This window comes from Bactrocera latifrons, unplaced genomic scaffold (genome assembly GCF_001853355.1).
Source record: "Bactrocera latifrons isolate USDA-ARS-PBARC rearing strain unplaced genomic scaffold, ASM185335v1 scaffold_232, whole genome shotgun sequence".
In the NCBI taxonomy this organism is placed as follows: Eukaryota; Metazoa; Arthropoda; class Insecta; order Diptera; family Tephritidae; genus Bactrocera; species Bactrocera latifrons.
The window spans coordinates 322,378-335,880 of NW_017535875.1; the positions used below are offsets into that span (position 1 = coordinate 322,378).

Below are 13,503 nucleotides of genomic sequence, written 5' to 3' on the forward strand. Positions count from 1 at the left end.
TTTGCATCACCTAAACCTAATCGAGATACATAGATATAGCGATATAATAGGTTGTCAAAAAAGTCTTGCGGTATTTTTTATTTCTTTTTTTTTATTTTATAACGGTTTGATGACTCATGCCCAGCTCTTGACCGATGCTACGGCTGCTGCTATGCCGGTCTCTTTCGACCAGTTCAGCGACGACAGGCCTTCCGGAGCGTGGCGCATCTTCGACCACCTCTACACCAGAACGAAAACGTTGAAACCATCGGTGTGCGGTGGAAATGGAAACTGTATCGGGTCTATAAACTGCACAAATTTTATTGGCGGCTTGAGATGCATTTTTACCTTTATCGTAGTAGTACTGTAAAATATGCCGTATTTTCTCTTTGTTTTGCTCCATGTTTGCAACGCTATACCTCACGACCGACTTAAAAGAAACGACAATCAATCAAACACGTGTTAGCGCGTGAAATGAGCTTTCCAAAAAGGTAAAACATGACCCAATGCGACGAATAATACTAGAAATACGCGCTCTCAGCGCCAACTAGCGAAAATACCGCAAGGCATTTTTGACAACCTAATATATAACTATATAAGTGATCAGAATGACAGACGAGTTGAAATTCTGAAGTCCGTCTGTCCGTCGGACCGTCCATCTGTCTGTGTAAGCTGTGACTTGAGTAAAAATTGAGATATCGTAATAAAAAAAACGCAGGTGTTCGTAGATAGACGTTATTGGACCGCTGCCACGCCCATAAAACGTTGTTAACCGAAAACTTATGAAGTGTAATAACTAAGCACTAAATTAAGATATTGAACTCTAATTTGGCATTGCGGTAGCAACGGACACCTGTGAGCTAAAATTAAAAAAAGGGCGTGGCTCAGCCTCTAATTGGCTTAATATACATATATCCTTAACCACTTAAGCCTCAATAACTAATTCGTTCGGAAAAATGTCTTAAGCATGTCTACCGATGTTGTAAAAATCAATGAAATCGGAGCTGGGGTAAAAATTGGACGCGCGCTGTCCTTTTTGGGAAATAACAGATCTCGGGACCCTTCCGATGAATCGTTATTCTAATATTCCTATCTTACAGTGCAAATATAACACATGACAAAATTTTAAATTCCATTTGATTCTTCCACTCTCTAGCGTATAAAAAAAGCAATAAATATAGCGAGATAAAATTTTACGCGAATAGTGCATTTGAAATATGCCACCTTATAATCAAAAATTGTCCAAATCCAATAAAAAATGTAATAGCTAACATATACCTTATACAAATATTTCGAACTTCCGGATGACTTTATACCGCATATATCGACCAATATGTGAGGGTCTCAATAACTCAATGAAAATGAGATAGTTTGCTTTTATTATTACAGTGTATCTTTGTTCTTAAAATAGATAAAATTGGTCGAAACCTTAAAAATATGTGAGGTACCTTAATGAAGGCCACCGAACGTTTTATTAGTTGTGGTAGGTTTAGGGGTTAGGTGGGTTTCAGAGGTACAAAAAAAGTATTTTTACGATTTTTTTTACTACAAGCAATCATATATTTGAAAAATATGATATGTTATATCAAAGGTATATATTCGAACAAAAAAGTGCTCTCGCCATGGACAGCATAACTTATTATTGGTTCATATAAAATTAAAAAACTAAGCATATTCTGTTRGTACATATCTAAATCTCGTTTTTGAACGTAGGAAATAAAAAAATATTAAAATTGTCCTTCTTTTATCGGACTTTGAACAAAAAATTACATTTTTGGTCAAATTTTCGGCATTTTTTGGTCAGAAAAGTAAGTAGTAATGAAACAAGACAAAATCCTTCGTTCAATAACTAGATAATATTATTTCAAAACGTGTACACAATACGAACTAAATCGGTCGATAACAAGAAATCGATAAGAAATCGTGTCCACCGACTTCAAAAACACAGTTTCGAGAAAAACGCATTTAAAGACAGGGCACTTAGCGCAGCTAGCCTTGAGTGCACAAGTTCTCAAGGCTGTATCTACGAAATTATTACTCAAATCAACTTTAAAATTTGGGACTATATTCTAGAGGTATTGTAGAATTTAATAAAGCAAACAAAAAAAGAATAGATTTTTGAAAATTTTCAAACCCACCTAACAACCCCTTAATAGTATTAGGCATTGGCAAAACACATACAGTCGTAATGTAAAGTCAAGAAGAAACAAAATTTGATTTTAACTTATTCACGATTTTATCGAACAATGCTTAATTCTTTCGCAGATTTTTTAATATTAATTTTTGCCAGCACTTAAAGAATTTTTCCGATAATTATTTCGAAATGCTTGCTTTAATGATTTATAAAAATGCAATTATGTTTGTATATAAAAATTACGAAAAATTATCTTGACCTGATGAATATTTCAATGCCAGAATAAAAAATAGCTGGAAAAATGTTTAGCACAATATACATACAAAAACAATGAATCCATAGCACTGTATCAAACTAACCTGTAAATGAGTTTTCGCCGAACACTTCGTTTGAAAAATCCCGAGCAGCCATTGCAAGCTAAAATTCCATAGTGTTTCCCAGAGCTGGTATCTCCACAAACTACACAAATTAAACCTAAGTTTTGACTTTTTGAACGCGCAGCAGCTATAGATCCGGTTGACTCAACATTTGGCGCCGAATTCACTACTGAATGCTGACTCCAAGGGACCAATCGATTCTGTGGTGAATAGCAAACTCGGTTTGTGTGCGAGTTAAGTATTTCTGCAATAAATAAATACACTTGCTAAGTTGGTTTCAATTAAATTTATTTTCATTGAATTGCAAATGTTCAAATGCATATCAGACTCTTCTCTAATCCGGCCCACAACTGATGTATTCTTTGTTGACTTTGCGTGCAGCATGCCTTTGAATATTTACATCCACTATTTTGTCTCATTTTGCTTGTCCATGAGTGAAGTGTAGCTGTCGACCCCATGAGTAATCTACAAATTTATTTACACATTCAATTAGGGTGCCATTAAAGCTTCGCGTCAATCTGTGCACAAATTTTTCTCTGGGGACAATTGTTTCGCCATCACACCCTAATTTAATTGTAGTGATTTTTTGATGCACTTAACCCCTGAAAGGAGCAGTTCTGAAGCAACGGCGGTCTCATTTGTTACAGACGACTGGTAATTGTATCAAATATATTCAACCATACAACCAGCAAGTGTTAGCCACAGTCGGTGGGATTAACGTCATATGCTTGAATTTTGTGCTGTTAATATTATAAAGATGATGTCGTTATACGACTAGCATTCTATAGCCAAATAAAAGTGTTAAAGTTTTTAAAACCCAACATTAATGCAAACATCTCATATCAAAACATTCATAGAGAGGTATGTTTGTATGAATGTAGGGCACTTAAGTGGATAACTATATGGCATTAGAAGAAAGTAAGTGTACATTAACACACACTTACGTTCAGAATACATACAACCTATAGTCACACACTGATACAATGCACATAAAGAATAACTGGGAATAGTTATATGAATTATATTGGATTTACATAAATTTTTCTAGATGTATAACTTGTTATTATTGTATTATTTTTAACCATTTGATTCACATTAACTCCACCAGTATCGGATGAAATTAATCGTAGAAGTTTATCACGATAGCAATATCAATCAATTATTGAATAGTTACCAATTATACCGAAATTTGGAGAATGGAATATGCATTTTTTCAAACTTATTTTAATTTTTGAACTAAATTTCGTAATTTGACTAAAGTAAACGTAAACTTTGTACTAACTTGCTTGCGTTTAGAAGTATTACAAAATAAATTTCATCGAAGTATTGTTTATATATTTATATTATTTATTAAATTAAATGTTTTAAATATTCTGTGGGTGCTTTTCTCACTTTACTCAAAAATAATCCTTATAAATGTGTCTTTGTACATGAATATATAACATCTGCTATCCCTAACGTCAACGTTTTAATTTTGCGTATGTACTAATTTGTATGTATGTACTGAGCCCACTGTGCGGATACTTCGGCTATCAACATGTACTATTTCATAATTTTTATGAGATAAGGGTTTAGTTAATTTACTTATAAATGTATATTAGAGCGGGTGGATTTTTACTTTAAAATCGCGATTGTGGAAAATGTTGTATGAGCCATTCTGAATAGCTTTGCCTAAGGGACTATGGATCTAAAACCGGTTTCGAGCCAGCGATTTTTAAGGTTAAAATTGCAAAAAATCTAATCATCTTAGCAAATAGTAAAACTTGTTACAAATATTCTTCTAAAATTTCAAATCGATCGAAGCAAAATTCTAAGAGATAGACCCTCGAAGTTCTGCATATCATGCCACGTCAGTGCAGCGTTTTACACTTAAACACGTTATATTCAAAATTTTATTTTAATTTAAATTGATTTTTGTGGGTTTAAGCTATGCTATCGATAGCATAAGAATTTGTTTAAAAGTCAAGGGAGATGAGGTACAAACAACAATTATGATTTATGATTTTACTTTTTAGTTTGAAGTGCTTTAAAACGTTTTTTTTTTTTTTTGTTTTGAAGTTTTATATAGATCCTGAACAGCTTATGTTAAGTATTCCACGATGTTTAAAACACCCTGAAGGAAACATCATAGACTATAAAATGTGTGAGTTGACTAGCCAAATCTTTCTGTTTGTATGTATATATGCGAATTAGTCCCTCAGTTATTGAGATATTAATTCGAAATTTTGTACACGTTATTTTCTCTCTAAAAAACTGATAATTTGATGGAACCGCCGATATTGGACCACTACAGCATATGGTTACCTAGCAAGCGGAACAAAAAACATCGTGTCCTTCTAAAGCAATGTTTTAACCTCAGAAAAATATGTTCAGATCAGACAACTATAGCACTTATAAGCTTCCATATAAAATTATCTTTCAAAACCAATTTCTTGTATAAAACCTTATATATTTGCGGAGTTTATTGTAGCTTCGGTGCAACCAAAGTTAGTGATTTATCTTGTTCATGCTATATTTACTTTTTAATTTTTTAGTTCCATGTGCTTTAAATAATATCTTTTAGTTTTTTATATTAAGGGACACCTTTTGGCTCATTTTTTTTTTTTTAAAACGCGTAGCCCCGCTCTCAAAATGGTATCTCCCAAACCGTTAAAGGTCACTCAACCAAATTTGCTGAGGAGAATTTTTTGGCACTTCTTCGTATGCTGTGCGATAACTAACTGAATAAATGCGCAACTAGCATTAAAATTCACAATCAGGACGTTGGGAAAGAGCTTTATAGGATAGTTGTGGCGCCTCCCATCCTTAAATGAAATCCTCCATATGAGGAACTATCTGATCAATTTCAACCAAATTTTTATATGGGGTTAGCCAGCCATTTCTATCATACACTGTGAAATCGGACAAGAACCACGTGTACTTTGCATATAACACCACTTTAAATTAGATCTGATTATTTTACTTTTACTTTTACCTTTCAAAAGTATAGCCCYTAAGGTATCTAATGTGCTGCCCAAAACTTTTCGAAATGGAACCATACATTTTCAAGGACCCAGACATCAAAATACATTTGGCTGGTTTTATAATGCTGTTATTAGCTTCACCTGTATTTGTATGCTTATAACTTTTTTTCAGTAGTACTGAAACTGAATAGCACTGAGAAAATAATGAACAGTTGAATAGCACTGCAAAAATGTATAACAGACTAGTAAGGAAGCGCTAAGGTCAGGTATAACCGTAATACTCTTGCAACTTTCAAGAATTAAAGCCAGTCTCGGGTAAGTTTTCATCAGAATATATTCATTTTAAAACGTTTTTTGTATTTTATTAAGACAACTCACATATTGGCCGATATATGCGTTATAAAGTCAAACGAAAGTTCGAAAATCTTTATAATAGGAAGAAATGTATTGTCCCGATTTACTATACTTTTGACACATAGACATACTATTATCAGGAAAGTATTATCACACACATTGACCCATTGACCCATATTTTCGGTCAAATCTCAGCCATAGGCGATGGGCCCTCATATTTTATACTTAGGGGCTTACCCAGTTTTGCTTCGATTTGGGCAATTTTTGGTCACAAGGTGAACTACTTCAAAGGCACTGTTCGTTCAAAGTTTTATTTCATTATATTAATTGTTTCTTCAAATGAAATTTAAGAATGTGTTATATATGAAATAAGAGTTTTTGAAGCCCCATTTGCATAGTGTAACATACGAATGTGAGTAGAATGTTACATACCGAACTTTGTTAAAATTGGTGGGGCAAATCCGGAGATTTATGATTCCACTTAAAGGAGGGTGGTGCCACGACACAAATTTTTACCCAGCTCTTTCAAACCCCGGGGTAAAATTTTATGTCTCTGTCGTATTTGGTTATTGACTAATCGCACTTTTAGTAGTTTTTAAAGAGTGGGCGGATTTATCATGCGATTTACATAGATGCCCACTGTTTCAAAAAATTTATCTTACCGGTGCCCCTTGCTACTGCGATCCCTTGTGACAAATTACAGTTCTATATCTTAACTAAGCTAAGCTACTAACTTTCGTTCAATGGATTTTTGGGGCATGACAGTGGTCGATTATACCCATCTACAAACTCGTCATCCACTTTGCCGAGGAATATACATACCATATTTCATTAAGATATATCAAATTTTACTCAAGGTACAGCTTGAACCGGCAGCCCGACGGACGGACTTTATCATAGTAAAAAATAATAAGGCTTTATAACTTTTATTTTTTGCGTCGCACGATTCCAATTACTTTGACGGTCGGGTAAATACATGAATTTCGGTATAAATGGGTATGCGACAGGGGAGCTTCTACAGGGGAAGAATATGCAAAAATAATGTTGCTAAAGCTAATATTCTTTAAAATACTCCGATTAAAAATTCAAAAATTTGTATTCTGAACACATAGTATTTCTCAATGTTTCACTAAACTTTTTCACATCTTTCACTTTGTATATTTAAAAATACGGTCTAAACATTAAAATAAGTTCACATTTCACTTTTATTTTGTTAGTCTTCAGCTAAATTTATTAATTTAAAAACCACTTAGCACACTCATCGTTGAAAAGGTTAGATTGTTTACAATTATGAGGAAAACGAGCGTTGCCACATCTTAGACACCAAATATGAATGATTGCTTTACGACAGCGTTTTCATTGTTTGTATTTTCACGTGATTCTTTTTCTTTATTAACTATACAAAAATTCTTTTCATACATTTTTAAGTTTAATTTAATCCTTTCAGCGTTGGCGGCCTTCGTCCGCCTGGTCGAGGCAATACCCGGGTTGACTTTCGCTTAGTACTTCTTTAAAACAATAATCTTGATCGAGCCAATACCCTAGCTAACCTAAGTATTTTACTACGTAATATTACCTTATAATATTTATTTGTTTATTATATGCAAACTGTGAATTTGTTTAAATTTTTATAGTTTAATTAAATTAATTTGAAGTGAATCAAGTGCTTAAAGTGTGTTAAATGTAGCGAAATAGATTGTTGAAATGTTCGAGCTTTAGGAATTTGTGAACTTTAAAGTCGTAAGCGTTTGCGATATCTATAGCTCTATAACCTATAATGAAATTATGCCATTGAGCAGAAAATAGTAATTTTTTAGTTTAAATTTCGTATGAAAACCCATACGCCGAAATATGTTTTTTCTAAGTTGGTACGACTGTGCGTGACATCTGTGCCAAATGTCACAACGAAATAATCATTAGCGTTTAAGCAGGGGGGAGCAGAGGAAGAAGAAGACTTCCACTCCGTTGGAAAGACCAGGTGGAGAAGGACCTGGCTTCGCTTGCTATCTCCAATTGGCGCCACTGTACGAAAACTGGCGCGCTCTTGTTAACTCGGCTATAACCGCGTAAGCGGTACCTGTGCCAGTAAAGAGGAAGAAGCATTCAACGATTTTTACGATGAATGAAATTATTTAAGAAGAAGTTCAATTAAATTTTGTGTGCGAAATCAAATTTCTTTTGCATTGCAAAAGGCGATATTTGTTTGTCGCGATTTGTTTGTTTGTTTTTGATTGGTACAAATTATTTAAAGATGGTCGAGAACGTGTTAATGACAAACTAAGTTCAGGACGGCCATAAACATCTACTGATGATCAACACGTCAATAAAGTAAAAACGACTGGCATCGTTGAATTATCGGAAGGATCAGTGTAAACTATTTTGAAAAATCATTTGTGATAAAAGAATTTTTTTCAATTTAACTTTTTCGAAGAACCGCATCGCGTAACGTATTATTACTGGCAATAAGTCTTAAATCTAAGCTTACGACCCGGAACAATCAATTAGACCCGGAACAATAAAGGTGAGCGAAGCCGAAAAAATCACGTCAAAATAGGTAAAAATCAAGGCCATCTTAACATTTCTTCAATTATGTATCGAGGTGTGGTGCACTCGGAATTCCTTCAGATCGGCCAAACTGTTACCAAGGAATACTATTTTAGTTTTACGCGTCGTTTTCGCGAAGCTATTCATAAAAATAAATCTATTGGTTTTACGCGCGTTGAAGGCTATTCTGAATATTTTACATAATAGCATAAGAATAACCCTAAAACTAAGCAGCTGAAATCATGATCTATTTATTCTACAAAATTAACACCGCTAAATATATGCAGCTAAAAGTGTAAATGTCCATGCTATCATTGGAATGCCAAATTTACTCAAATACATTCTTAAAGAACGTGAAAACGCCTCCTGTGGATAAATAATAAATTTCGTTTAAAAGCCTAAAAAAAGTGCTTTTAAGCTCTTCAAACTAAAAAATGTAAACACTTTTCGTTCAATATTACTGTCGGTTTATTAATAACTATTCAAAATTTTAGTTTTTATGTTCTTACAACATGTTGCCTAACGTTTATCGGACCACTGTTACGCACACAAAACGCCAATAACCGAAAACATATAAAGTACCATAACTTGAGCACTAAATTAATATATAAAACTTTAATTTGGTACAGGGGATCGCAGTGACAAGGGACACCTGTGCGCAAAATTTTTTGAAAAATGAGCTTGCTCCAGCCTTATAATAAGGTTAATGTACGTATCTCCTAAAACCACTAAAGCTACAAAACCCAAATTAAATCGGATGATAACCATGAGTAGTGCATTTAAGATATGCGACTTTATGACTAAAAATTGAACAAACCGAACCAAAACTGTTGAAGCCCCGAGGACCCATTGATCACAGTTAACTTTTTTTCGAAAATATCGGCCCATATGTGTCATATATAATTGAAATTTGAAGAGAATCCTTTTCAGTATGTCTGTTTGTGAAAAATGGGTTAAATCGGGTCAATACTTCCCTTAGCCCTCATTTAACAAACACAAATATTTTCGAACATCGCAGTGAACATGCGAGTAACCTTCACAAAATTGATAGGGCGTGTTCTTCTAATAACGCTCTACATCATACATCTACATCTACATCTACATCATCTACATCATAGAATAACTAACACGAAATATATATACCTGAAAGTATTTCCCTTGCTTTAATCCTTGCAACTTGCAAGAGTATGAAATTTTCGGTTTCACCCAAACATAGCACTTCTTTAGTTGTAAAATTATATTTTTATAGCTCAGTTTGGCAACTACGTACCATATACATATGATCTGTAGTGGTCCAATGTGAACAATTTTTCAGGAGTTTTGGTAGAGCTCTCTTGGGCGATTTCAACAAATGAGCAGCTTCTTGTGGGAGAAAAGGCCGTGTGCAAAATTTAGTCCTTAAGATAATGGCCAACTTTTCCGACGAATTCTAGCGACCGGGTATCAATGGTCTTAATATTTCTAATACTCTTCGTGGTTGCTAAATATAAACACCAGTGAATATTTACGGAAGAAACCAAAAAAAAATCTGTAGAATTAAGATGAGACCGTTTTTCTTTGTCTTGTTTGCATTTTGGCCAGATCAGACGCGTTTTATTTGTGATCTTTTCGATGCAATGAAAACACAATTATGGAACAACCGTCGAGAGCTCAATTTGCTGAGAAAATATATTTTATATAATTTTGTGTGTTAAAGTTATTAATAAATTATATTCTTGACATAACAGCCCAAACGAAAGAAATCTTTATTTTAAACAATATTAACTATTGTGTGGGCAGAAAAATTAGTGCACATATTATTCAAATAACAACTAGTACACAAAAACAATTAATCTTTTTGCAATATGCTGCCCGTCGAGGTACAAAATTTTTCTTGATGATTATAAAAAAAATTTCAAAATGCACAAGCTCGAATTTATTATGGGTGGCGACTTCCCATTAACATTAAGTAAAACATTCAATAAAAATAAATCAATTTGAAGCTGTACAACAAAAATACGGATTGGACTTAGTTCAAACAAGTACTTCAGATTAAAATAAAATGTCCACAAATTACAACAATCGAGCAACCAGAGAAGTTACTAAAGAATTTCAACATCTAGCAACTAGAGCAAAAAGTCGAAAAATTTACAAAAGAAATTCAACGTCTGCTTGGCATAATACTACGGCAATGAAACGGAAAAATGTAGGTTGAAAGATGTCAAACCCTTTCTAATTAGAAAAAGAAAATTTCGACGAAAATGGAAACAAACACGCTCAACACTTGAAAAAACCGACCTCAATCGAGCAGTAGCCGAATTAAAACGAAAAATAAATCATATGAAGCGTAAGTCAGTACACAAAATCTTCTCTCATCAGATCATATATAAATCCCAACGATCTCCATTCGTGAGCTTAAAAATTACAAAAAAGGATTATAGTTAAAAAAGCTCTAGAATTTGATCTAATAGCGGTAGAAGTATTAAACAGTTACCCTACAAAAATTTACTATAGCTTACCTATCTTCCATATTCTTCAATTCGTCTGACACCTATCATCGATAAAAAGCAATTAATTTCATCGCACCAGTTCGGTGTCAGAAACAAGCATTTAACAATGGAACAAATTCATAGAATAAAATCAAGAATAGAAAAATATTTGGAGACAGGCGGTATGAATGAACACTCCAAACTGAAAGAAATTGCTGCAGGCGTACCGCAAGGAAGTATTTTAAGACTACTTTTGTGTATTGTGTATACTAGAGACTTACCGTTATACGTTGCAAAAGTGGCGTACCTACCTAAAGACTAAGCGGGGCAGTGCCCCGGGACTCTCAAGCTCATGGGGCCCTTGATTCCTTACCAGATAACTTCGGAAATTTCCCCCACTTTCAAAATAAATATGACAGGTTGCAACCCCAAGTTAATCATGACAACTCAGATGACTCAATCTCTCTCAATGCGCCCTTTATTATTTGTCGATGTGCGTTTTATTGTTGAATACGAGTTGATAATTTTTTCGACCAGTCATCGACTAAACGCCGCCGTGTGCATACGTTTGCTCTCTTTCGCGGATCTCGTCTGACTTTCTCACCCGCTTCAATGCAGTTATTTTTAATTATTCTTCTTTTGCGCTCTATCCCACGTGTTTCTTTTGTTTGTGCGAACAAAGGTATACTCTACCAAGTGACAAGTGACTAATAACCAAAAAGTGCAACATGTCCCCCGGGCTACTAACCTGCTTTCCTCTAGTCCACAGTCAAAAAGGAAAAAAGCCAACAAATCTGTTGAAGAGTTTCCTGTTCTCCCTCTTGTAAACATTACAAAGAACGACGATCCTAAGTTCATTGTATTAAAATCCTGCGACCACAACAAGCTCCTATCACGTTTTCCATGTTTTTTGGTACATAAAGCCCTTAACGCCATAAGTAAAGATGTGAAAATCACAGAGATGAGAGATGGAAATCTCTTGCTACTTGCAAAAAATAAAAAAATTGCCGAAAAGTTCATCAACATCAAAAACCTCTCAGGCATCTGCCAAATCGAAGCAAAATACCATGAGCAACTTAATAGTGTCAAAGGCACAATTTTCGCTCCGTTCCTCAATCACGTCCCACACAACGAAATTGTGGAAGGCTTAGAAGCATATGGTGTAACATCCATTTACAGATTTCAGAGAAAAACTTAAGGAGTTCTAACATCAACAGGTGCGTTAGTTTTAACCTTTGAGAGCTACAAACTTCCCGAAAAAATAGATGTTGCATGGAGGAAAATTTCTGTTCGCCCATATTTCCCCAACCCAATGCGTTGCAAATCTTGCCAAAATCTTGTCCATGCACTAAAGCATTGCAAAAATCTTCCATCATGCGTCAATTGCAATGCTCAAGATTAATGTGCGCAAACTGTTGTGGTGAGCATCCCGCGTCCTCAATTAGTTGCCCAAAATTCCAACAAGCGAAAGAAATATTAAAAATATAAACCGAAAAAAAGTGTAGTATGCTCGAAGCAGCAAAGAATTATAGAGCGCAAGCTCCCTCCCCCAATCCTCTTCAATCATTCTCTGAAGTTACTAACCGACCTGCTCCCATAGCCACCAACAATATCAATATACCCACTGAAAAAACTACAACAACAAACAATAATGCAAACATCAGTCCTATATCTCCACCAATCTATACACCATCCACCTCTTCATTAAAATCAAATGCAATAAGCCTTACCGCTTTATCCCCATCCSCCCAAAGTACTAATACCAATCTTCCCACCTTTCTAAATTCTCAGCTCAGCGAAGCAATGCAATCCACCTTAGCAAGCGCTAAATGACATTGCGCAATTCGCTAATAGCTCAAGTCTTAAACATTCTTCTTCTCGCGACTAGACGCGCTATGCAAAGCATAGTTTACTCATAGTTGCTAACACTCAATTTTCTCTCCCCTCTCACTAGCTATTTATATTTCTGCCCTTTCTGTTTTTTGTCTTTACTTGTTTCGGTATGCTGTCGATCATACAATGGAATATGAACGGTTATGCCAACAATTATCACGAACTAGAAACTCTTATCAATTCTTACACTCCATCCATGATCTTCCTTAATGAAACTCATATTCCACATAATCAACCTGCTCACACGCCAAAATCCTACGTAGGCTATTTTAACAATCTCCCGCACGTAACAACAAAAAAACAAGGCGCTGCTATTTTAATAAGAAGAAGCATACCCCACAAATCTCTCAGTAGTTGCCATTGAAATAAATGCACCAACAAAACTAGCAGCAGCTTGCATCTACATTCCACCCACACAAGACTTTGCTTCTTCTGATATTCTGCAATTGATAAATCAATTAGATAAACCACTTATTTTAGGAGGAGATATAAACGCCTGGAGTACAATATGGGGATCTACGCACAAAAACTCAAGAGGCGAAAAAGTTGAAGATGCGCTACTTGCATCCAATATTATCTGTCTTAACGATGGATCCGCCACACATTTTTCTACCCACAACACCTTCTCCAATATAGATGTCACGTTTTGCTCTACTAATATAGCGCCCCAATGCGCATGGCAAGTGCTAAATTCTTTGTTTGGCAGCGACCACTTCCCAATATTCATACAAACAAATCCGCGCAACAATCAAAATACGAGTACATTTAAATTTACATCTAAATTCAAAACT

The 13,503-nt window shown here is 34.8% G+C and overlaps 1 protein-coding gene across 1 annotated transcript in view; it reads right to left on the reverse strand.

Annotated features, from left to right (window-relative positions):
- Nucleotides 1-13,503, reverse strand: part of LOC108968910 (photoreceptor-specific nuclear receptor) — a 100,424-nt gene that overhangs the window by 52,912 nt on the left and 34,009 nt on the right. The window contains exon 4 of the mRNA XM_018933254.1: nt 2,473-2,734. Coding sequence (XP_018788799.1) covers nt 2,473-2,734 — 262 coding nt within the window. The remainder of the gene's footprint in view (nt 1-2,472; nt 2,735-13,503) is intronic.